The following is a 27,137-nucleotide window of genomic DNA, read 5'->3' as shown; positions in this document are numbered from 1 at the left end:
CGAGAGTCAGCCTGAAAACTGAGGGGCATTTTACAAATGACCATGTTCCTCCTTGCCTTGGCCTTCCAAAGGCTGAGAAAGGAGAACAAGATGGCTTCTCCTGCTCTAGAAAACCCTTAAAAGACGTGTAACTATTATTTGGATATATTCCAATATTGAGACCCATGTGATAGAGGTGAGAGCCTAAGCCTTTAAGTGATCAGAGCCAGCATGTACTCCAGCAGCATCGCAAGATGTCAGCCAGAGAAATCTGGGTAGAGGAGTAAGAAGTCTCTATGATATTGAGGTGGGAGGGGCTGTGGCAGATTGAAAGTGACATGCTGATGTCAAGCCACTTCTTAGAAATTAGAAAGAAAGGCGCTGATGGCAGAAGGGCAGCGTGCAGCATCTTGACTCCTGAGGGAGTCTGTGGCTACTCCTAGCTTCCTTCTCTCAGGGTTACATTTGACAAGGGAGTGGGCTTGAGGGCATTCTCATGCACAGGTTGCTGACAGCCACTGTGAGAGGCTCTTACTCAGTAGGTCTGATGTGGTACCTTCCAGCCAGTGCTAAGGTGCCAGCCAAAGTATGATGATTAAGAAAGCACTGTAATTATGATGTCAAGGCTTCCCAATAGGAAGAATCACCTGGGGAGAACTCATTTGATAAAAAAACACAAAATTTCAGACTCCGTATCAAACTGACTCACAACTTCAAGAGAAGCCAGAATACTCGTGTCTTAACCAGCCTGAGTGACTTGTGTAAGTTGTAGGTTTGGTGATATCACATTGAATCCCCATGAGTTCCCCTTAGCATCTATCATTTTTCTGATTGGCACCAATCTATTTTGTAGTCTAGTATGGTGGTAGTGTTATCCAGAAACCATGAGTGACACCCTGTTGTATGTCACATAAGGATAGTTTGGACACCAAGACAGCTGTGATTATTGTTTCTGTTCACATTTTTATGTTTAATTGCTATACAACATTCTGTTCTTTCTTTTACTAGTAAGGATTTGTTGAGTACGAGCTCTTTATTACACACTGTGATGGACACGTCTGGCAGTGGGAAGAGGGTAGTCCTCACCCTGGACTGTAAAAATGATAGGCAGATGAATCAACAAATCATGACGCAGAGATTTTTTTTTTTCTTTTAAGGAAAGAAGCTGAGCTAGGATATGCAGTGGTTGAGTGCTTGCTTAGCAAGCAGGGGGCCCTGACTTTGATTTCAGTTAGTAAAAAAAAAAAAAGAAAGAAAGAAAAACATCCCTTGGAGAAGAGGTTCTTTTGCTGAAAGGTGAGTTAAGGTTTACCACATGGGGATGGGGAGGGAGTGCTTTGTGTGATGTTATCCTCACTAGATAACAGGATGGAGATACAAGAGAGAAGACCATAGAAACCTCCATGGGTTGTGCATTCCCTAGTTTGAATTTTATCCTGAATCTCATGGGAAAACAATGTAAGTTAAGTGTTAAGAAAGAAAATAACAACAGGTTTGAATTTATGAATAAAACTTGAGTCTGGTAGCAGATGTAGAAGATGATTCAAGGATCCAAGATCAGAAGCCAGCCCGGCCAGGGTGATTCAGGTGGGGGATGAAGGAGGCTCAGAGTTGATCCTGGTGGTGGGTAGACAGAACTAAGAGGACTGTGCTGAACTGAGTATTGAGCAATCTCTGGGAAACAGATGAGTTTGATATTTTATTCCTTTTCCCCTACCTACCTCCCCCCCATATTTTCTTAGTATGACATTTATTTAATATCGCCTAAAAATCTGTTTCATATCCTTTACCATCCAAGTCCCAGTCAGCACCTTTCTCACTTGCCTTAGAACACTCAATGAACTATTTATAGAGCTATTTATAGCAACTTGTTGAGAGCTATTTATAGAGAGATTATCAGGCCACAATTGATTAAATCTTCCAATTTTTAATCATCCTCTTGGCTTTTACCTTTCACTGATGTTAGGATCTTTTGCCTGGCTTTAAGCTAACATGTCAGTGACATGGGTTCTTTGTGCATACCCCCTCCCCCCAACCCCCAGAGCACATCCCCCTTCCCCCAACCCCCAGAGCACATCCCCTCTCCCCAAACCCTAGAGCATATCCCCCCTTCTCCCCAGCCCCCTGGTCAGATCATTTCAGTGATTATTTCTCATGCTTTAATATATAACTAGAAAATTGGGTTGTTTTCCCAAAGTGTTGCTCGAGACATATTATTACATGTGTAACTGTAAGGCACTGAAATGAATTTGGCATTCAAACTAGAAGTTAAATAGACAACTATGTAAAACCATTACTGTCATTCACCAAAGAGGTAAACTAAATGCTGAGACTCACTGGCAACAGCTGATGTGTTTATTTATGAAAATAAACCACTACACTTTAGTCTAAATCCCTTTCTCTCATTCTCTTAGATGCTCCAATGATCCTCTATACCTTGTATCCTCTGCCTTCTGTGGCTAAAATTCACTGGTGCCAAGAAAAAGCATAAACCTAGGTAAATGTTCTCTTACACGCAGACTTACATTTATTCACTTTCTATAAGCTCAGTTACCCTGTATTAAAACACATTTATGGTTGCTTTCTATAAGAATAAGAAGTGTGCTCAAATTTAAAGACTGCCCCAATGGCCCAGGGTCAAAGAGGGCATATGTATTGTTAAGTTGTCATGTGCTATATGTTGACTCAGAAGCAGGCTGCATAATCTAGTTTCTCCTTCCACTACACACTTAAGCTTTTTGTGTCAAGAGTCTTCCAACACACCCTGTCCTGAGTCAGGCTGGTTCATGGGTCTGCAACGGGGAGAGAGAAAAACAGCCAATGGTTTCAAGTATTAAAAAAAAAAAAAAAAAAAAAAAAACTGTGTCCTTAAGAATGTCATTTCCAACCAAGGTTAGTATTGTTTATTCCATCATATGAAAATGTCCACAGTGGGAATGGGAAGCTCCTCCACAGAAAGAAAGCTAATTAGGAACTCCAGTGCTGGCAGTGGTGGCGCATGCCTGTCTCCCAGTTGTCTCCAGTTGGTGTCTGATGACTATTGTAAGCATTCAGTTTAATCACAGGATTTTTCTCCCATTTGCTGTTTCCCTTGGAAGTCTCACCCGAAGGGACCCTCTACTCTACCTGGGAGAACTTGGGAACTCCATCTGCCTGCTTCAGCAGGGCCCCCTCAGTCTCCTTCTGCTGGGTGTTTGTAAGCCCGAGTATGATGATGTCACCTTTGTTTGCCATCTCAGTTGTGCTCCCCGTCATCTCTGCTGGATGCTGCAAGCACTGAGTCTGATAATTTGCTGTCAGCTGCTTCTCTCTCTATGCCATATTCTATATTCACTTGCACGCTTACCTTCTCTTGCTATATGCTGAATAAACTCATTCATTCAAAACCTAAAGCACAGTTCTTGTAGATCACTCTGGGCTGGGTAGATAGGAAGCTGGAGGGTGATAGCCCAGGAGGTCTTCAGCACCACTCACATGTGCAACAGTGAAACCGTGGACAACTGTATCTTTATTGGTTACTTCTGCATGCTTGTCTGGGTCCATTGAATCACAAGATTGGTAAAGCACAGGTTCTGCCCACAGGAAACTCATGACATGGCCAGTATTAAAAAACAACTATAAAGGCTATTAAAATGGGTTTCATGCAAATTATTTTTATATAAAAAAATCAAATAATGGAAACCACGCCTTAAGATTTGGATGAAACAAGAACCATTTTCATCTACTTTGTGCATCTAGACATTAAAAATCAACAAAACATTTAGCAAACCTGGGTTTCCTGGAACACATATGCACAAATGTTTCAAGACAGCAAGGAGATAGTTAAGTCATCATAGTGACTACATCATAGTGAAGAGAACCTCAAGACACCCACATAATGACAGCTATATTAATATGCCTCAGATACATAATAAATAATAAAAGAGCAGACCAATTAAACTTTGATTTTTTATACATTTTGTAGCTACTGTAAATGATTGCAAGACACCTACACATACCTATACACAGTAATAGATCTACCTTCCTCTTTCTTCCTGTGGAGACTGGAACAAATAGTTTCTAATGAAAGCTCAGTCTCCAGACACCAGCACAGCTGCTTTCTGTTGCCTGGTTCTGATGGGAAACTTGTCAAATGTTCCTGTTATCCTGGCCTTATACTGCAGACACAGCCTAGTGGGCATTTCCTTTATATGTTTTCAATTCACACTGGTTTGTGCTGTTGCAAGAGGACAGAAGTAGAGATTGGACTCTCTACTTGCAGGAGGTCATTACAGAACAGATTACATGCAATATACTACACAGGACACATTAGACATATGTGACATGCAATATGTCACACATATTAATTTACATATGTGTAATACATTATCAAGAGCCAAACACACAATGCATGTAGTATCTTATACAAGTATCTTACATATACCCAGTATATAATATATTACAAAGAATCCACTACATACATGTGAAAAAGAGTAAGAATGCATGTCTACACACCCACTTAGCACATTAATGTTGCACAGTTTGGTGTGTTTAACTCTAAGCTTTATGGTTGGTCTTACAATTGGTTTAAAACCTACTGATCAATCCCACCAGGGCAGCAACTCAGTGGAACTTGTTTTATTTGGAGGATCAGCCCTTATTGTAACCTTATTACATAAGGATGAGAGTGTTTACTGTCAATGCCGACAATGACGGCCTTAAAACTTAATTCACTTGTCACTGAATTACAGCACAAGTGCACTTTATAGGAAGTCATCATTTCAGGGAATCCAGTCAGCAGTAGGTGATTTCTCTGAACTAAAAGTCAAAGTATCCTTTGAACTCCATTCACTTTTGCTGAAAACCTAAAACTGCACTGAAAAACGACAACCTGTTTTTAAAAACAGCACCATAAGCATTTTACACAGAAACATGCTTTCTCTCATCAGAGTTCAGATGAATCACAAGAGGGCCAGTCTGGTGACTGAGAATCACCTTTGTCAAGTGTTTCCAGTTATTGCAATATTATTGCTTTCACAAAAGGAGGTTTACATTATTATGTTGAACTAGTTTGCTTGGATACAGATGCATTCAAATCAGAAAGTTAACACGAAACATCCTCAACTGAATGGTAATATAGGAGCAGCTTCCCACCAAATTCCTTCCTATTATGAACTGGGAGTCCTGTATATAAATGTCACCCCTGCTGATGATTTACTAGTGAATAGTAACTTCTAGGTGTCGCACATGACAACATGGCACTAGGAAATTGGTAAAGCAAGTATAAGAAAAAATGGCTCTAGACATTGTTTTTCAGGGGGAAATGACATAGCCAGTGAAAGTGATTAAGGAACAGTGTGGTGTGATACTGTGAGCTCCACATAATGTAGGTAAGGGGATACAGGGAAGGACACACAGAGGTGTGAATTGTCCAAGGTCTAAGACAAGGTGAGGACAGGTGGGAAATCTGAAGTTCTGCGGAGGTAAAATGAGGTTTCACAGATAAGAATACATGAAGTAGAAGTGGGTTCTGCCTATGACATTCAACCCCATGAGGAAAGGAATTCAGTCTGAAGTTGAACTGAAAGCTTGTATTGAGTACTTTAAAATAATCCTAAACAAAAACTCTCATGCCTAACTGGCATCTAGTACGTTGCATACGCTTCCTAGATATTGTGACAACAACCTTATGGGAAACACTATTTTCAGCTCATAGATGGCTTCATTTGACACCCAGTGGGACACGCAGAAGCTTTCTCAAGGGGACAGGGCCTATGAATGGTGTATTGAGAGTCAAATTCAACTTTGCATCAAAGGCCATACGACTGCTACATCACCTGGTCCTATAAGTGGGAAGTCATTGCAGCACATCTTAGCGTTGAGACTGGTGGAGAACTGTTCAGGGCCCTCTCTTGTGATGATGAAATAGCAGATGACAGTTCGATATGGATGGAGGTGAGAGATGGACATTCCTCTGGTGATAGTCTTTACCCTGTGCTCAGTAATGGTCACTGAACTTAAATCAGAGAAGGAAACGGATTTAAAATAAAGCAGTGGGAGTCGGCAGCTGATTCACAAAAGGCGTTGTTTAGTTATAGGTGGATGGACTGAGAATGGAATCCTGGTTCAGGATAAAACTACAGATCCCAGAGAAGGGGCAGTGTGACATAGCAGTGTCTGAGCAGATACTGAATTTCTGCCAAATGAAAGGCTGAACTGGGGGACAGGAGGTGAGTCAGAAGGGCAGGTGGAAGAAGGAAGAACAACTTGTTGGATTTACAAGCATATAAGTGTGTACAAGATGGAAGCTACTAAATAACTCAAATATTTTTCAAAGTCCACTATTTCAACACAGACAAAATCATTTTATTTCATAAAAAAGTCACAGACTTAGATGCAGAATAACTGTCACTTATTAATTTTGCCCACCCCCGCTTTTTTTTTTGATTGTGCTGCCTGAGCACAAATTATGAGAAATCTTAAGTAGATAGTAATTCAAAAATAACATTGAACTGGAACGATAATTAGCTGGTTTTCCTTTTAACAGCTCTAACTGAACATTTAGTCACCTAGCTTTGGAACTGTTAGTGACACCTGGAATGTGCCTTTAGCTAAACTTCTCCCTTTAAAAGCAGGGAAATGATGGCACGATTCCTGAATTACTGAGGAGCCAGTAACTAGAATTAAATTAGAAACTTATTTCCCAGTCTCACTGAGAAGGACACGACTCTGAGGTACCGTATACCTTCTTGGCACAAACACCCTTTGCACAATCTCTCTTGCCCTCTCAGGTAGACTTTTTTGTCTTCTTTGGCTCATGGCTTACTACATGGACATTTGCTCTCAACACATTGATGCTTCACTGTTTAAAAACTTATGCTGCTTTTTAAGATCTATTTAGAAGACTCAGACTATCAACACATGAAGGTGTCCATGTCCACAAAGGTTCTGGAGGCTGGAGATATTTCTGCACTGAGCCTCTTCATGCTGCTCTATGCCGTCTTGCCCCCCTCTCAAGTGTAGAGTCTTCAGTCCTTCACAGGAACCAGCTAACAGCCAGACTCTCAGATTATCCTAACAAAGCTTGTCTCGGTGTGTTTAATGGCAAGGAAAACATAAAATATGAGGCCAAAAGAAGATACAATCCAAAATATTCAGTCATCCTTCCCTGGGGGAAGAAATTCTCAGACCCAGGGAAGCAGGTACTGCAATGAAAGTCCACTTCAGGTTGTTCATCATCTGTTAAAACAGAGAAGGAACTGTAAGTACAGTAGGAGTGATTGTTAATGTGTTTGTGTGTAAAATAAAAGCAGCACTTAAATAAGAAATCTAGCCAGGCGGTGGTGATGCGCACCTTTAATCCCAGCACTCTGGAGGCAGAGGCAGGTGGATTTCTGAGTTCGAGGCCAACCTGGTCTACAGAGTGAGTTCCAGTACAGCCAGGTCTACACAGAGAAACCCTGTCTCGAAAAAGAAAAAAAAAATGTCACGTAAAGGCAAAACACCTGATAGAAATTAGGTGTGTTTAATCAGTAAGGTCGATTATAGGTACATCAAATACACAAGTCCCAATAAGTATATATTTGTGATTTTAAAAGCAGGAGGAGTGTCACTGAGTACAGCCTCCCATCAAACTAACAAAGTCTTCTGCGAGGTAAGGCAATGTGTCAGTGCTAGTTAGAAGGAAGCAACCCAGAGACTCTAACAACAGGCCTCCAAATCTCTAATTCTTTTTAGAAGACATTTTTACTGAGCGTGGTTTTCAAGAGCATTATAGCTCATACATCGCACACTCCTAGAACATCACTTAAGCAGAAAGAAAATGCAAGCATAAGAAGAAGCAATCTCATAGCTGAGTGTGATGCTTGTAATTACAGCACCCAGGAGGCTGAGAGAAGAGAATATAGTATTCAAGGAAACCCTTGGCTCCATAAAGTTTGAAGCTGGCCAGGACTACAGAAGACCTGTCAAACTAACTAACTAACTAACTAACTAACTAACTAACAACTAACTAACTAACTAACTATAGTAACAACAACAACAACAAATGAAACCAACTAAACAAAACAGCAACTACAAACCCCTCCACATTCTGTCTTACAATTATAGTGTAGATACGTGCCATGGTACCCAGGGTGATTGTAGATTCTGGTTGAGGGACCTGCTGTGTATCCCTTGATAAACTCTTGTGTAGTACACAATATATTAACTTTCTAAAATATTTGCAAACAGTCTTAGAAATATATATTCTACATTAAAGAAACAAGAATGATATTTTTCAAAGCACAGGTAATAAATGCCTTAAAATGCATGCAATAAACATACCAGACAGACTTTTTAGAATGTACAGAGAGAGGCTAGAGAGACAGCTCAGCAGTTAAGAGCGCTTTCTGCTATTGCAGAAGATCTGAATTTAGTCAGTTCCCAGCTCTGTTATTGGGTACTTCATAATCACCTGTAACACCAGCTCCAGGGGATCTTTTGCCCTCTACTGGCCTCTGCAGGCATCTGCACTCACATAGACACAGACACAGACACAGACACAGACACACACACACACACACACACACACACAGACACACACACAGACACACACACAGACACACACAGAGAGACACACACACAGAGACACACACAGAGACACACACACAGACACACACAGACACACACACAGACACACACACATGTACACACAAATAGGAACACACACACAAACATGCACACACAAACATGCAAGCACACATATGCATGCACACAAACATGCACATGCACACACACCTGTACATATACTCACACAGACACATGCACAGATAGATACACAACTAACAAAATGTTTTAAAAACCTTGCATATACACTTACACAGACACCTGTGCAGACATAAACACACTAAAATAATAAATGATTTTTTTTTAAAAAAGCCTTAGGGCGAAACTAACAACAACAACAAAAAGATGGAAATAAGTTACCCTCTGTCTTTCCTTCATGCTATGTAACAATGGAGAGCCACAGTGTGCCCAGGATAGTAATTTGATCTCACAGATGCTAAATAAAGGACATGGAGTATACACTTGTATAAAAATTATGTTGGTTTCATGACTTTAGAAATATTTGGTTTAGTTTGTGTGTGTGTGTGTGTGTATGTGTGTGTATGTGGAGTGTGTATTTGTGTTCTTGTACACATGCATAAGTATGGTGCTCTTAGAGTCCAGAAGAGGGAAGAGGGAGTCAGACCCCTGAAGCTAGAATTACACATCACACCTGTCTTTTGACATGGGTTCTACTGGTGGAACAAAGGTCCCTAGGCTTGAGGCAAGCACTGATAGGCTGTGCCATCTCCCCAGCTCTCACTACACATTACTGAGACCTGAGCCGAGGATAGGAAGCCTCTTTGTCAAGCACACAGTCTTTCTATCTCACCTTTCCAGCTGGTCACTCCACATCAGGGCTGAGGAGCCTGGGCAGGGCAAGGAGGTGGAGCTGGAAGCATAGTTGGTGTGGTCCCTGATCTGTGAACAGACAGAGGTGTCAGAGGACAGAGCTACTGACTTTGGCTCTCTTCATCAGATGATGTTCCCTCAAAAATGTTGGAAGAAAACCAAAGCCCATACATAGACACACACTGGTCATGAGAAAAGAAGAAATATGCTTTAGATTATCTTCCTAAGACCATCACACTCCTACTGTCATGCTGAAAACTTGAGACTCACATTCTACTTTCTCCACATCCACATCTGAAATGACTTCTAAATCTACACAGTGGCAACCTCAGCACTTCTTCAGCCCTGAGTCAAAATGTATGCAATACAATGTCTAGAGTCTGCTCCTTCCAGCTTATAACTTTTCACCACTTCTGATACTCTTAGGAAAAGACCAGAATTCTTAGCTAGACATCAACAAACCCTGTTTGGTTTAGCCTCTAACTGAAAGACTAGCCTCGTTTTAAACTTCCCTCTGCTCCAATAGTTATCCTTGAGTGGTACAAATGGAGTCACCCTCTTTCCTCTCAGGGTCTTTGCACCTATTGGTTCATCCCTGCTCCCATTATCTGGCTAACTCCTACTCATCCTATAGATCTCAACTTGAAAACTTGCTTCTTCATTCACTGACCGTGCAGGACTTTTCCATTATTTAATGCTTGCTGTTCATCTCTTTAGGAATTTGTTGTTGGACAGCAATGGGCTTTATGAGTATTTGTTCGGTTCTCTCTAAAAAGTTCACACAGGAGGGGACTGTGGACTGTCTGCTTTTATTTGCTGATCTGTCTATGACCTGCAGGTCATGACACTAAGAGTTTATGGCATAAATGATGTTGCTGAATTGGTCCCAAAGCACCTACTCTTTTTTTTTCTTTTTTCTTTTTAATATTTTTTTATTACGTATTTTCCTCAATTACATTTCCAATGCTATCCCAAAAGTCTCCCATACCCTCCCCCCCACTTCCCTACCCACTGATTCCCATTTTTTTTGGCCCTGGCGTTCCCCTGTACTGGGGCATATAAAGTTTGCGTGTCCAATGGGCCTCTCTTTCCAGTGATGGCCGACTAGGCCATCTTTTGATACATATGTGGCTAGAGTCAAGAGCTCTGGGGTACTGGTTAGTTCATAATGTTGTTCCACCCATAGGGTTGCGGATCCCTTTAGCTCCTTGGGCACTTTCTCTAGCTCCTCCATTGTGAGCCCTGTGATCCATCCAATAGCTGACTGCCAAAGCACCTACTCTTAATAGCAGTGCCAAAGTGCAGCCTAATTCACTGGATGCTGCTGATAAACTAAGAAAGAAAAGACTTCTCACGATGAAAACATATTTCTTTTTAATTTTCTTACAAGGAAAAGGAGAATAAAATTGGTTTACTGCCCAGAAAGTTGACTTATTCTCAACAAAGTCATCAGGACGAGCTGGGGGCAGCACACCTGTGGGAAACACATGCCATTTCTTAGCTTGTCAAGTGAACATTCTGGCTGAGTGAAAGAAATTGGTGAGTTCAGGAAATGGGTGAGTTCATCAGGAAACTGTGTCTGGATACCTGTTATGTGACATGTCTTTCTTACAATTCCAGAGAAAACAGATTAGTGACATTTTCCACTCAAACACAACTCTGGGTTAGGAGGTGACTTGGGAACAAACGTGGTTTCCCATTTCTTCTACCAGTCCCTCAGAACCTCCTTTTATTCTTGTAGCTCAAGAAATCCCATCTGGCTGGGGTGGGTTCTGGTGCTAGCTAGCCTCGAGGATCCTTCTGATGCCAGTAGGCTAATGGGTGCTTGTTTCATGATGTGAATACACTTGAGCTTGCCACATTTGTTGGCTACACTTTAGTAGTAGGCAAAGTTTTAGAATCTGATATCAAAAACAGAACAACACTGCTGTGTAGGGCTGAGACACTATGACACCAGTCCCTGTCCATTCATTCAGGCCCACAGCTCATGCACCAAACATGCACCTAACACAAGCCATGAACTTGGAATAGTGAGGTGTTAGTGTGAGCTTGTCAGTTGGAACATATGCATCTCCTTGCTTGGGAAAGAGAGCATGGGTGTGTTCATGAGTTAGGGAGAGTGGATAAAAGCTTTAACTTTTCAATTCTGCTGTGAAATACTACAGAAATAAATCTGGTTATTGAAATGGTTCTATACTTGATTGATAGATGATTTAACCCAATAATGGTTTCCTGGTTATGGCTTTTCATCCACATTTTTCTTTTCTCAAACACATCCTCTATACCATTTCTAAGACAAATACCAATAAGTTCTAAAGACCTTTGGGTTTTGTTGCAACCAGATAGAGTCCTAGGGTACCTAAGCTACCTAAAGTGCCACCAAGTAATTCCAGCATCCCTGTAGATTCTGCCTCTGAGCGCCATGCCACCCCTGCTCCACTCCCCACAAGGTGAGGCATGTGCAGGAACAGGGAGGACTCTGTAAAAGAAGCAAGCCATCAGCCAGCATCAGATGTACCCTTTGGCAAGCTTTGCTTAGCTGTGAATGAGCGGGCTGCCATTGGATAGATGGGGCACTCTTGAAAGGGTGTCCTGTGAAAACCAGCTTTCTCTTACCTTAGCTAGGGGCTAAGCTTTTAGACTGTGTTGAGATGCAGTATTTAAAAGTTCAGTGGCACTTGGGAGGCAGAGGCAGGCAAAGGCAGGAGACTGGAAGTGTATGGCCAACCTGGAACTTATTTAGGGTAGAGTGAATGATAGATGGAAATATCCCTCATAAGCCTACCCTACACCCATGGTACCAGACTCTTGATTTTAATATCATTTAATGTTTAACTTCTCAATGCCTCCTATAGTACCTCCAAAATGGTATGGGAAGCTGCAAATGGGTCAGCTCTCCACCATGGCTTTGGGTAAGCTCATAGGATGACCAAGTGTTTCCACACCAGCAAATGTAATCTATCTACCCATTTCTTTCTGAGTATAAGAGTCCAAAGTTCTCAGTTAAAAGTATACCTTACCACTTATCTGAAAGCGGTATTTCTAGACATTTCTAGAAATTTTCTGGTAGAGTTTTATGGATATCTTATATACAACATATCATTTGCAAATAGGGAAAAACTGTAACTCACGAAGACATATCAAGAACTGTTTTTAAGAATCCAGGTGAAATACCAAATGTTGTCTACCCAAGGTCAGCTTCCTTATCACAACTGTGTTCACATACCAGACACTTGCTAACACCTTAACACAGCCGGTACTGAATCTTCTCTGTGGGTGTCCTGTGAACCCTTCAGCTGCTGGAGGTTTGACTGAGGGTGACTGACCCCTCTGTCTATGAGGTGCTGTAGTTAGAGGGCTCTATCTGTGCATTCATCAGTTAACTGACTTATTGCTTCTGCTTTCCTACTCCTGGCATGTCAGGGCCAGGACAGTCTACACCAAGGCCAGTACAAACATTAGCTTCATGTTCTTAAGAGCTCTGAGAGGGAACTTCTGAAATTCTCTCCCATTATCTCTAGTCACCTGTGTTCTTATTACAGCCATACTTCTCTCTTAGCTTCGCTTCACTTCCCTCATCTGCCTCCTGTTCTTCTTTCAACCCATTTTGATTCCTAAGGTACCTAAGCTACCTAAAGTGCCACCAAGTAATTCCAGCATCCCTGTAGATTCTGCCTCTGAGCGCCATGCCACCCCTGCTCCACTCCCCACAAGGTGAGGCATGTGCAGGAACAGGGAGGACTCTGTAAAAGAAGCAAGCCATCAGCCAGCATCAGATGTACCCAAATCAAAATGAATTCCTTCATTTTGATTCAACACTCTTTGATTCCTTCCTTAAAAAGCAACCATAATTATAACATACCTTTCTCCTGACAAACACTGTTCTAAACATCTTACCAATACCAATTCGCTGAATTATCACCATCTTCCTGTGACATGGGAGGAAACTGAGGGACAGAAAAGTAGCCCAGGGTCACATTACAAAATGTGACAGATCTTAGCTCAAAACACACAAGTATAATGATCATTACCAACTTACAGCTAATATATCTTGCATACATTGCTTCCTCTCACGCCCATTGCTGAATTTCACCCAACATTAATAAAAATCATTCTGTTAGTAACTTCCAGTATTTGTTGCCACTATTGGTACTGCAGTTGTTAAGGAAAGCATATCTGTACAATAAATTAATCTCTAAAGTATATAAACTTGGCCTTTCCTTTCTGTATAAAAAGAACAAAACCTTATTATCTGGAATGAACACATTGTTCTGATGAGGGATAAAGTAATTTTTTTTCATGATACTAAAAGAGAAATTAGTCATTTGGTCAATTAATAATTAATAACTAAACATACACAATAGAGATGAAATTGAAGGGATATTTTGGGATGTTTAAATGGAAATCCAAACCCCTCATAGCCAGTGGCTTTTCATAATCCAGACAATGATATGTAGACTATACTGCCTGATTTCTCCTTTAAAGAATTTTAATATGGTAGAAAGTCAATTGGAATAACAGGAAACAGTAGAAAGGGGATCTAATTGCAGGAAAAGGCAGTATGAAGAAGTCTGACCTTACCTGGTGTAGAAACTTACAGCTCATCTGAGGGTGGGTCAGCTCTTAGGCACAGGGCCAACCACTCACAACAAGGTGATAATCTTGTGAATACACAAAACTGCCCCTTTTAAAGCTAGAAGGAGCCTTGGGGATCATGGAATCTAACTAAATTTACACATGGGGATGTGAAGCCAAGTTGTTTTTATGGTAACAAAGCTGGATTTTTGGTAAAGTTTTGTCTGGAATCCAGTTTCCTTGTTTTTGTCCCACATGAGACCCAAGAATAGATCAGCAGATTTCATCTACTTATAAACAGCCAAGAGCATAAGCTATTCAAAAAAAGGAAGAAAGGAAGAAAGGAGGGGGAGGGAAGGAGAGGAGCGGGGAGAGGAGGGGAGGGGAGGAGAGGGGATGGGAGGAGAGAAGGACTGGAGGGAGAAAGAATGAGAACTGCTGACCAGAATGAAAGCTCACAAGGGACTTGGCCAGTGCTGCTTGTCATGAACCCCAGATGTTCATGTGAGTTTGTTGATGTACTCTGAGTGTCTAGACTCTATCCTAGAACAGCCTAATTACTCCAGGGTATTTGAATGAGTGATCTTGTGTTTTCATACAGTATCTGTAAGTAGAGATTAGCTCCACTCATAGGCAAATGTTTATCATGATGTTTCCATGAAGTAAGTAACTTGCTCAAATCTAGATCATGAACAACATCTGGGTCCTCATGTGTTTGAGTTGATAAATTATTCTAGAGTGAGGCTAGAACAGTGAGCCACCTCAGCCAAGGGACAGGCTCTCAGCAGTTTTGTTGACTCAATATAGTCCTTTTGGCCCACCCTTCATCAGGTCCCCTTCCAGCTCCTCAGAGCTTCCTGGATCCTTCCTGTTCTTCTCGAAATCCAAATCACTCTGTGAATGAGGAAGAGGGCCTCCATGGCCCTGGCTGCTGTAAGCCTGAGGCAGCTGCAGGTGGATTAGCATCTGTCCTTTATGTCTGGGGGCTCAGAGCCTCTTCTCACCATGCAGGTTTGGGGACTGTGGCACTTTTGCTTGAACTTGGGCATTTTCAGTGGGTTTCTGTGCTTTCCCAGAATACTGACATGTATTCTAAGCAGAATAAATCTTCATCACACTGTTCTCCTTACGTTAACATAGGCTCACAATGCCTTGGAAGCTTAGAGAAAGAGACATATAAAACTGACTGAGGAGATTTTGGGTTTCCTGGGATATCGAAAGAATGTTTGAGGAGAGCTGTAGAGGAAAGGCTACGTTCTTAAAGGTACAGTAGCAGGTCTGAGACAACACTGCCTGCCACAGCATTTCTCTCTGTGCTAAGATTGAGTAGTGCCTGGAGAACACAATGCCCCCTCTTCTCCTGTGTGCCCAAGACTTTCATGCACATTGAGGGTCACTATAGTAGTTGCATGTCAAAAGCCTGAGAAGGAAGAATGTGCAGGGTGAAATCAATTTCCCAGTAGGAGGATCCTCTTGGAAGATAGCAGGAAAAGGCTGAGAAACAGAGCCCTCACCTCTCAATCTCTGTGGTCACACCTGGACCATCTCACTACAGTCCCCAAGGAACCTGAGAGCAGAGCGTGGCCCTCACCTCTCAACTTCTGTGGTCACACCTGGACCATCTCACTACAGTCCCCAAAGAACCTGAGAGCCGAGCGTGGCCCTCACCTCTCAACTTCTGTGGTCACACCTGGACCATCTCACTACAGTCCCCAAGGAATCTGAGAGCCGAGCATGGCCCTCATCTCCGGCAGATCTTCACTTCTCTCACTATGAAGTGAGAAACTTGGTGTTTTCCTTTAAAACCCCGACATCATCACAGAAAGTAAAGGGGGCTGCTTGTGAGTACAAGGTGTGAGGAGATGCATGGAGGGGGGGGGGCTGTCCAGAGGCAGGGCTTCAGATAATTCAGTGCTTCTCTATGAAGGAGTTAACAGTGCTTCCCACAGAGTTTGATAAAAAGTCTTTAGGCGCTATGGTTCCACACAGCCAGTCATCTCTGTACTGCTGTGGGCTTTCATTTCCTCTTTACGTGGTTGTTTTCCAGGAGGATTTGCACGCTTTATTTGAAAATTGCATCATTTAAAATCCATATTGTGAAATACTATAAGAAAAAAAGTAAGAGCAATAAAAACCCATATTCCAAGTGGTTAGCCTTGAAGTTGTAGTCATACACGTGACTCTAAACAGACTGGGTAGGTTATGCTTACATATTCAGCTGCATATATTTACACCTATATATTCAATAATAACAGTTAAAGAAAAAGGCCAGGATTCCAAGAGAGAGCAAGGAGGGGAACATAGGAAGGATTAGAAGGAAGAAAGGGGAAATTATATTTTAAGTAAAAATTAATAACAAAAATTTAAGACACTAAAGCAAACCTCTATAATATAATAATCTAAATTTAACAATAATTTTTGAATGAACCAATGTTAAAACATTACCTTAATTTTTAAAACATCAACAGGCAAAATATGAGGAAAAACAAATCCATATCTCAACCATCAAGTTGAACTGATTCTTATTGTTTTAAATATTTATGTGTGTATATGTGTGTGCACCTAAGCATATGTCTGTGCATCATATATGTATGTGCACCTAACTATATGTTTGTGCATCATGTCTGTAAATATGTGTGTGTATGTGTGCACATAAGTATATGTTTGTGCATCATATGTGTTCATGTGTGTATACACCTAAGTATATATTTGTGCATCATGTGTCTGCCCATGAAGGCCAGAAGGCATCATATCTTCTGGAACTAGATTTATAGGTGTGAAATGCCATACGGGTCCCAAGAACAGAAGCTGTGTCCTCTGCATGAGCAGCGCTCTTAGCTGCTTAGCATCTCTTCAGCATTAATTCTAAAAGAAGGAAAGAAAGAAAAAAGAAACACACATACAGACAGACACACATACACACACATGCATATACACACAAGTACACATAAACACACACACACAAACATACACACACTGCTAGAGAATCTCCTTCCTTAACCACAGCACTTTTCAGTTCCTCCTTTATCATCCCTATACAATCATGTGGACACAGGTTCCTTCAGAACATGGTTTTCATGCCTCTAGTCTTTGTTTCAGTACCCACATCTGGTCCCTGTGTAAGAAAGCCAGCGAGCAGTGTTTTCTCTATGGATCCTATCTTGACTCCTCTCAGTGACTGACTGTGACCCAGAAGTGAGAGCCAAATAAACCTTTTCCTCCCCAAACTGCTACTTGGGGAGTGTTTTCTCATGATAACATGGAGAAACTAGACCATGCTATGTGACTGTGGGTTAGACTGGAAGGACTAGTGTGTGTGAATTGCTTGGAACAGAACTGACAGTGTGCACAGGACTCAGGAGTAAGGAGCTCCCTTTCAGCTACGTTGGATATGATATTTGTTACCCTGTCTGCAATTCCAAGCTCCTGTAAGGGAATGTCCATAGCTATGACCTCTGCTGAAGACATACACATGGGTCTCTCTGCACACATTTTGTATAAGGATTCTGTCCATTGAAGTCCAATCTGTCTGTGTAGATATGCAAACTGAAGTCATAGATTAGCCTGTGATCTGTGGTCTTGCCAATCAAGGAGCAAACTGTTATTTGATGGTTCATATTGACTGTAAACTTGAACAAAGAAATGAACCTCTGTCAGGTCTATGGGGGAGTTTCTAGATCAGGTAAATTAAGGCAGGGAGAACCATCTTGGCTGTGAGTGACATCATCCATGAGCCATCACAGACATGGGGTACAGGAATGAATGTTAACAGCAAAGCAAGCTGAGTACCACTGTTCACCTCTCCCTGTTCCCTGACTATACATGCAGTGTGAACTCACATTTCTCACACTTTTTTTTTGACACAACTTTTCTGCCATGGTAGATTATTTCCTTGAATTATGAGCCCAAATAAATTCTATATTGCTTAAGCTGTTTATGTCAGCTACTTTATCACAACGAGAAGGCAAGAAACTAACATGGCCAAGATTTCCTCTCTTGAGGATCTGAGCCTGGAAGGTAGTGACATGGTTTGGATATAAAATGTCCCCTTGGAGCTCAGCTGTAGAATCCTTGGTTCCAGCATTGGTTCTGGGAGGCTGATGAACCTTCAGGAGGGAGGGTACAGATGGCACAGGTAAGGCATAGAGGAAGGCATCTTAAGGTTTCTCAGTCTGCTTCCTGGCTCACCCAGTTGTAAGGAGTCCCAGCCACGGGTTCTGCTGCTATGACATCCAACATGTCTTTCCCCATCATACCATAATGCACCAGGCCTCTCAAATGATATATGAACCCAAATCAATCCTTCTTCCCATGAGCTTCTTTCTAGCAGATTTTTTTTCCTCACAAAAACAAGAGAAGTAACTAATGAGAGTGCCAGGAGACTCAGGGCCTAGCTATCAACTTTATTGTTTACTTTTCTTGACAAACTGGGAAGTAGTGAACTCAGGCCAGAATTGCAAACTTGTTCCAGTCAGCCCTACAGCACTATATCTGAAAGTAGGCTCTAGGTCCAGCCTTCCAAAACAGGGCCACCAAGTGGGGACCAGTTCTTCAAACATATGAGCTTGTGGGGATATTTCATATCAATAACATTCACCTAAATGGAAAAATATTTTTAAAAGAAAGTAAAATAGCTAAAGAAGAAGTTGTACAGATTACAGTTGGAAAGGTTTGGTGACAACAAAAATACCCCCATATCTTTATATAAATATACAAATACATGAAATATATTAGAAAAATTGTTTTCTGGGCTTGGTAGAAATACTGACCCTAACAATAAAATCTATTTTTCTGCTAAAGGAACATAGCAATAAGATGACTCCTAAAGGCATTTTGCTATACCCATAGATCAGCATCTTACTTAGTGATAACAAGAGAGGCTCCCTCCTATAGTAGATGGGAATTAATACAGAGACTCACAACTGGGTAATTTGAGAGACTTTGTTGCCTTCGTCCCTAAATGGGATGTCTTCATCAAAGTTCTCCCTTCATGGATCAAAAGAGGAAGCAGAAAGACTCTAAGAGCCAGAAACTATGGATTACACCAAGGACCTCCCATACACCACAGGACTAATATGTAAATGAAAGCATAAAGAGACTGTGGCAGCACACAGGGCCTGCACAGGTTCAAGCCACATGGGGTCCCAGTACTGAGAGGAGGAAGTGAACACTATCTTCCATGCCGACCCAAGAACCTATCTCCAATTGATAACTGCTTGCAAAGGAAAAAATTAATTCTCTCCAATGGAGTATCCCTGAGTATATAAAATATACTTAAGAGTTGGCCTCCTGTCCAGCCATAAACGGGCAACACAAAAACACAAAATAAACTTTGTTTGTTTGTTTTATCTTTTGTGATTTTTGTTTTTTTCCAGCTAGGGTTTCTCTGTGTAGCTCTGTCTGTTCTGGAACTCACTCTGTAGGCCAGGCTGACCTTGAACTCATAGAGATCTACTTGCTTCTGCTTCCCAAGTGCTGAGATTCTAGGGGTGGACCACCACTAATAGGCTGAACTCAATGGTATTTCTGTATTTTTTTGTCTTATAGCACTTTTATTTTTTGTTTGTTTGTTTTTGTTTTATTGTTATTTTGCTTTTATGTTTTCCATTTTTTTGTTTTTATGGTTTATTTTTTGAGTTACTTGTTTTATTTATTTAAATTTTGTTTTGTTTTCCTGCTTGTTTGTCTAAATAAAAAAAGAAAAGGCACGGAGTTGAGTGGTAGGGGGAGGAGAAACATTGATCAGGATAAATTGTATGAAAAAAAATTTTTTTCAGTTAAAAAATTTTACCATTTTCTGCTCTTGCACATGTAAACCCTTTTTGATTGTAACTGGATGGAAATGAGACAGGGAATGCAGCTGTGTGGCAGAGCAGAAGACCTTCTCATGCTTAGAGGAGGAGATAAAGTGGAGAGAGAGGCAGGGGATGATGTCATCCATCTAGTGTGGCTGCCACAACTCCAAGATGTGTGTGTGTGTGTGTGTGTGTGTGCACCAAACTACACATATGTGTGTAGGAGGTAAGAACAGGGACTCTAAAGAGCAGCAAGAAAGGGTCTAAGCCATTAAGGACATACAGTGGTGATGCTATGCTCTACACAACAAACTTAAAAACACACATTTTAAAATTCCTATTCATAAAATCACACTAACTTACAACTAGTGTTGTCATAGTCGTAATAAACCTTAAGTTGTGGACAATACATGCCATTACCCCCAGTTAGCAGTAAAGGAAAAAGGATGTCATTGAGGCTTTAAAAAATCTAGGATTGCCCCTATTATTATGTGTATAGGACTCCCCTCCCCCAATTAAATGTGTTACAAAGATGATCAGAAAGAAATCCAAACCACTGCCCCAAATGACAAATTAAAAAAAGGCCTCCCTAATCCCAAACAATGTAGGAATGCAGATATAAAGTCAAATTAAGTCTGACAGAAGGTATATGCTCTGCTTTCTTTAATAACTTGTCATGGAAGAGTGATTGAGGATCTCCTTGCAATTTCCTATGGCAAACAGATCAGGAAATTCAGCTCAGACAAAAAGCAAATAACCGAAGGCTCTCTTACTTATCTCCAGTCAGTAGCCGAGCGGTTCAAGGAAGATTAAAGACTGCCGTGGATGTGGTAATGTGTGCGAGCCATAGATCTCATGATAAATCAGTCCTTGTCATTTCTAGGTCAGAGCAGGTTTGTTTAATACCTCTGCACTTCTGTATGCTGGCTGAGGGTGGGGGGGTGGGGTGGGGAGGGGGCATCAAGTCCTCATGCAGGTGGCTGCTGTCTGCAAAACATTTGTACCAAAGTGACTCCCCATAGCTCCCACTGTGTATCATAATCACTCACAGCCATTCAACAACCAGATTAGGTTGTCCCCATTCCAGGCAATGTGTGAGTCTCATCAGATGCTCATCTTTATGTATGAGACAAATACGTCAGCCTTATAGTGAAGGTCAACTTGATCAGCTCTTGTATAAGATGCTGTCCATGCAGTAAAAAGATCTTGACTCAAGAATAATGAAATTGCTATAAGTTGTACATGATTTAAAGTGACCACTATGCAGTATACATCCTAGGAGTTAAAGGATTATTGTGAGTCTAAACTCAGTGTACACCCATTTCTCTAGGGTGATAGGATCAGCCAAAAAAAAAAAAAAAAAAAAAAAAAAAAAAAAAAAAAAAAAAAGGCTAAAACAACATGAGCTCTATCGTGGACAGATACCTGGAGTTTGAGCCAGAAAAGAAATGTCTCAGTAAAATCATTATTGCCTGGCAGTTTTTAGTCTGAAAGTCACAATAACTATAACTCTCAGGCAAAGCATGAACAGATCTTCTGACAGTAAATAACTCACACAGAGAACAGACAGCACAAGGCCACTCAACCCCAGCACAGTATGTAAGGCTTGTGGCTCCTAGCAGCTGCTCTCCCCTTCCTTGTAAAAAAATGAGTCTATTGGTAGCTAGGTACCAACCAATACATTGTATCCCCTGCTCTCTCTGTGTTAGGTGAGGTGTGTGATGAAATGCTTGCCAGTCATATGTAAGCAGATGAGACGAGACTTCTGCAGAGTCTTAAGGAGGAGAGGTTTGCCTTCCTTTACTTCCTCTTCCCCACCAGAAAGCAGACTGATGGCCAGCACTTGGGCAGTTGAATTGGACCAAGAAGCAGTGAAAGAGAATGACAGATAAAATAGCTTTCATCTCTGATGACCAGGGGATGGCCAGAACAGCCCTGGGCTACCTGTACCGCATTTATTTACATAACAGGGAAATATCCTTTCAGCCATTCTTTCTACACTTACTTTTGTAATTATGTACAATATTCTATTCTGTACAATATAATATAATATAATCTGTAATTCTGTACAAATTACAGAGAAGTTTTGTTTATAGAATGTGTGAGTTCTTGAGAATAGTGTATTGGGGGACCATCTAGACTCTAATACTATGATTGGCAGTGAGCAGTTGTCTAATACAATCTTTTTATTACAATGAAAAATTATTAGCTAATTTCAAAAAACTACTTGATTGAAATATGTAACAGTGATTGAAATCTAAATGCCAGACATAACAAATTTCTTACAACCCAGAATCAAACATCTAGGCATCTCACAGAACAGAATTCATTTTGTAGCACTGAATAATTATCAACTGCTATTAGAATAATATAGATTGACAGAGTATTGAAGGACATTCTGTTGCTAGTGAATGGACCTGAATTACTAAAACCATTGATAGGCTCTACCCACAGCTGGTCAATGGGGAGCTGATGAGAACATATATCTTTATCCCTGAAGAGTGTGCCTATAGCAGAATAAAATACGATGTGACTCCCCTCCACAAACAGTGAAGGTAAGAAAAAATATAACTCAAAGTGAAATAGAATATTGCAGTATATGATGGAGAACTCTGATTGATTTCCAAGGCTTCTTTATAACAGCACCTAGGTGACCCAACTGCCTTGTGATTACCTTAACCATGAGAGTCACCTGGCTAAAACTGTACTTAGCACCTTCTATCTACACTCATACACATAGAGATGATGCACATACAGACATACAAACACAGACATATGCACAAGCACGCACACACACACACACACACACACACATATATATGCAAAGACACATAGATATATACACAGACACACAGAAGCACACCTACAGATTCACATAGACAAGTATACATACACAGAGAGACACATAGATACATATAGATACATTAACACACACACACTTGCCCCTCTCCAATAAGACGTAGGAAAACTCAACTCTAAAGAACATAAGCTCTCCACAGTTCCTATAGATGGCTTGAACACAGTACTCTTAACTTGGGGATCTATACTGTATCATCTGGCTGCAGAAATCTATGGACACATCTCAAAGTGAGATCCCAAAGTCTGCCTTCCTCTCCATACTGGAGTCCAGTAGAAAAGACCTAAAGTCCTCAGAAAAGAGGTGCGCCTTCTGTAAGCAAGGGACCTTGTTTGATTTTTTTTATCAGTTTCTGATTAGAACTCAGATACTGAAGGAATAATTTAAAACTTTATCCTGCACAGTGGATTAGCTTTGCTTGTCCTTATTTGCAAAGGCATACCGGCGGAGGTCCTCTAAAATTAAATCCTTCTCTCTCCTAACACTGAAGGTGGATCTTAGCTCTGGATATACTTTTTCTTCCCCAACCAAATATTCTTTAAGAACCCCCACTCTTCCTTTTTTCAGATGGAACACACATCTTGAATTTACATGGTTTCTAGTATCATTGTTGTACCTTTGTCTTTCTCCTGTTATCTTCCCCTTATGGTCTGTCGGGGAGGAAAGGGTAGTCTGAAATGTAACGTGTCAGCAGAGGACATTGAAGACTATGTGGCAGTTGAAGAGCAGGGAGACCCCTATGCTATACCCGTTTTCTGAAGAATCCACAACATGTTGAAGAGTGAACTGGTCTTGGACAGAAATCCACATTTTATACAGTTAGGCTACGGCAGCAGCCATGTCAAGGGTAAGGCATGAGGACTAGAGGGCTTTGTAGCCTGTATACTTTACAGAGCAATAAGAGGGAGATGGTGTGAAGCCCAGCGTGAACCGGATCCATGAATAAAGGAACCGGGAACCTACAGGAGCCATTATAGACAGAAACACGAAACACCTCGGAAATGTCCGCCTATCATAGCCTTGCCTCGAGGGTGGTTTCATAAAAGAGTCCAGGAAGGGAAATTATTTCTCAACCTCCGACTTCACACCTGGACCACGGAGTGGGTGGGGAGCGAGGGTATGGAAGCCCTGGGCTCAGTAGACAGTGACAATGTAGCTCACCACAGTTCCAGCTCACCACAGCCACCCCCTCTTTTGGCCTGGGTACACTCCTCTCAGCGATCTGCTTCCCAGCTGAGGCTCTTTTAGGGATACACAGTCCTGACAGGAACTTTCTCCCCTCCCCTTACCTCAGAAATGTGACATGAGGATGTGAGCATGGCTGTGCTCAGTGAGCTGAACTTGTTCAATCTAAACTGTCACGGATGGTGCTGTGAGAAGGACTTAAAGACGTTCCAGGCTACAGCCACGCCATGGGGAGTTGCTACTTGTTGAAATAGGCTAGGACTCTTCCTATAGTAACTTTGTAAACTCTATTTTTGTTTTCTGCTAGGCACCCCAGATATTCTTGTTCTTACTGATGTGCAACACTATGTGTGATTCTTCAACTACGTGAATTTTTCTACAGCTGCTAAGTGTTTCTATTTTAAAGCCTTCATGAATATAGAGGCTGGGGTTGTGGGGAGGAGAGGAGACAGACTAGGCCCGAGTACCAAACTTAAAGAAGTGGTTTGTATTCACGGGTTTAGAGGGAGGTAGGTGAGAGGCAGGTCCAGCTGTGGAATGCATGTGGGAAAACCATCACAGATACAACTGAGGGACTGAGAACACAGGGGAGAGCCACTGACTCTGAATTCAGCAGAAGGAAAAAGCTAGTAGTCTAAGCATTGCCAACCTAGGACTTCATGAAAGAGGAGGAAGTCTCTAGTTAAGGGGAACATGTAAACTAAGGAACTTGATACAGAGCTGTGAAAATCCAGTTTGTCAGGATTCCAGAGAGGCTGAGACCCTAGCTTCTGGACATCAGGAACAGGAGATTAAGCCTAACTCCTGCTATCTTTGGATAAAGTCAAACAGTCCAGTTTGGGACATAGTGAAAATACCAGAGGCTTTTGAGGGAACTACAATCTCTGCTTTCCAAATGAGAAAAATCAGGCTTTAGTGGGATGGGACATTCCCTCTAGCAAATAAGGAGAGGGCATTTGAGCAGACTCTGACTCAAACACTGAACCCACTCTCGGTGTTATTTTCCTTTATAGCCTATTTATTTTAGTGGATAAGTAACAATTTTATATATTTATAGTATGTTCAGCTGGTTGATATATTAGTCTTCCTCTTTGTAAAAATTAAAATAATTTTTCTATCTACCTAAAACATCTGATAAACAAAATTACAGATGTCTAAATAACTCAACAACTATGAGTTCTGTGACTATAAATGACTAACACACTGTTATTTTATTATTACCACAGCCCATAATTTCCTAATATTACTCCTGAAATTACCATGAAGGCATTTCTACAGTTGCATTGGTGTTATTTAGTGTGAATGTTGGCCATAAGGGATCAGGGTCTTACTGTGCATCCTACAAATATTATCACATTTCCTTTTAATATCTTGGGAAATATATCTGTTATTAATTATCTCTGACTTATAGACAGGAACAGACACCTGCCCATTTGCATTGCTTATATAGTCAGGAACCAGGCTTCATAGCTTTCATGCCCAGTGCTATAAATGCTGCTGGATGAAAATTAGCACCAACTTTATCCAGATGTATACCCTGTCGCTAAAACAATGACTTCCCAGGTAAGATGTGTCCATGGGTACACAAATATCACGGGAGTAAACAAATACATTTCGATCTGATTTAAGGCTCTCTCTGCAGAAACTATAAATCTGCCCAACAACCCATTTCTCAGGAGCTCACAGGCCCCAGGAATGAATCATTGTTATTCTGCTAAACAGACCTAACATCAAACTGCCCTTCAAATTCCTACCTCTCTAGCCGTAGATTAGTACAGACATTGTCAGTGGAGTTTCTTTGTGCAGTGGATGGTGGTTAACACAGAAACTCACAACTCTGAGTGCACAGAATCAGTGTCTATGGAATGCTAAGCTACAAAGTGGACATCTATACACAGACTCCTGCAAGGGTAAGAAACCATCTGGGAAGAGAGAGCAGAAAGATTGTGAGAGTCAGAAGCATTGTTCTCATGAACTCCCAGCAGCTATGGTTGCCTGCATAAGACCTGCATGAGATCAACCTGGTAAACATCCTAGCATAGACTGGGAAGAGTCCACACCCCTGTTGAACAGTGTGTGTGTGTGTGTGTGTGTGTGTGTGTGTGTGTGTGTGTGCAGGAGTGACATGAAGTCTGGAAGGAGCCAAAAGGTGATTAGTTGTCTAGGAGGTATTGGAGGAAGTGCAGTAATTATGATCAAAATACATTGTGAGCATGAACAAAATCCTGAAATAGTTAAAAACAAGGAGTATACTTATTTATTTTGAAAAGCACCTCCTTGGTCAAGGGGATACAAATCAGATAGGAAGAAGTCAAAGTTGATATTTGCAGATGATATGATAGTATACATAAGTGTTCCCAAAAAAATCTATCAGAGAATTCCTACAGCTGATAAACACCTTCAACAAAGTGGCTAGATACAAAATTAACTCAAAGAAATCAGTAGCCCTTCTTCATTTGTCATAAAATGACAAATTGACTGAGAAATAAATTAGGGAAACAACACACTTTACAATAGCCATGAATAATATAAAATATCTTGGTGTAACTCTAACCAAGCAAGTAAAATATCAGCATGACAAGAACCTCAAGTCCCTGAAGAAAGCAACTGAAGAAGATATCAGAAGATGGAAAGGTCTCCCATGCTCATGGATAGGTAGGATAGCATAGCGAAAATGATCATCTTACCAAAAACAATCTACAGATTCAATGCAATCCCCATCAAGATTACAACAAATTTTTATAGGCCTTGAAAAAGCATTTCTCAACTTCATATGTAAAAACAAAAGACCTAGGATATGGAAAAAACTAAAGACCTAGGAGAGTCCAAATAATCCTGAATAGTAAAAGAACTTTGGGAAGAATCACCATTCCTGACCTCAAGCTGTACTACAGAGCAATAGTGATAAAAACTGCATGAGAGTAATGGTACAGAAACAGACACAATGTTCAATGGAATCAATTTGAAGACCTAGAAATAAAACACACACCCATGGACACTCGATTTTTTTTTATATAAAGAAGCCAAAACCATACAATGGAAAAAGAAAACATCTTCAACAAATTGTAGTGGTCTAACTGGATTTCTATGTGTAGAAGAGTGAAAATAGATCCATATTTATCACAACATTCAAGTCCAAGTGGATAAAAGATCTCAACATAAAACTGGATACAGCTCTTCCGGCCGGACCAGCACCAGGGTAGCTAGAGCTCAGGGTCTGCTGACACCTGCCAGCTACCCACGACACCCGCCACAGGATTTTGAGACTTCGGGTGAGTGGAACACAGAGTCTGCTCCAATCTTTAAACAGTGACAACGATAACAACTAA

General features: G+C 41.1%; 1 protein-coding gene across 2 annotated transcripts in view; it reads right to left on the bottom strand.

Annotated features, from left to right (window-relative positions):
- Nucleotides 1-6,300: 6,300 nt before the first annotated feature.
- The window catches only part of Ptger3 (prostaglandin E receptor 3), an 81,182-nt gene continuing 60,345 nt past the window's right edge, over nt 6,301-27,137 (bottom strand). The window contains exons 3-4 of one of the 2 annotated variants that reach the window (XM_021158884.2): nt 9,377-9,465; nt 6,301-7,197 (exon numbers count right to left, since the gene is read on the bottom strand). In XM_021158884.2, coding sequence (XP_021014543.1) covers nt 7,194-7,197; nt 9,377-9,465 — 93 coding nt within the window. In that variant the 3' untranslated portion in view covers nt 6,301-7,193. The remainder of the gene's footprint in view (nt 7,198-9,376; nt 9,466-27,137) is intronic. The other variant, XM_021158885.2, reaches the window with a different exon arrangement.

The sequence above is a fragment of the Mus caroli genome, chromosome 3, assembly GCF_900094665.2.
Source record: "Mus caroli chromosome 3, CAROLI_EIJ_v1.1, whole genome shotgun sequence".
Lineage (NCBI taxonomy): Eukaryota > Metazoa > Chordata > Mammalia > Rodentia > Muridae > Mus > Mus caroli.
This window is presented reverse-complemented; position numbering and strand designations above follow the sequence as displayed.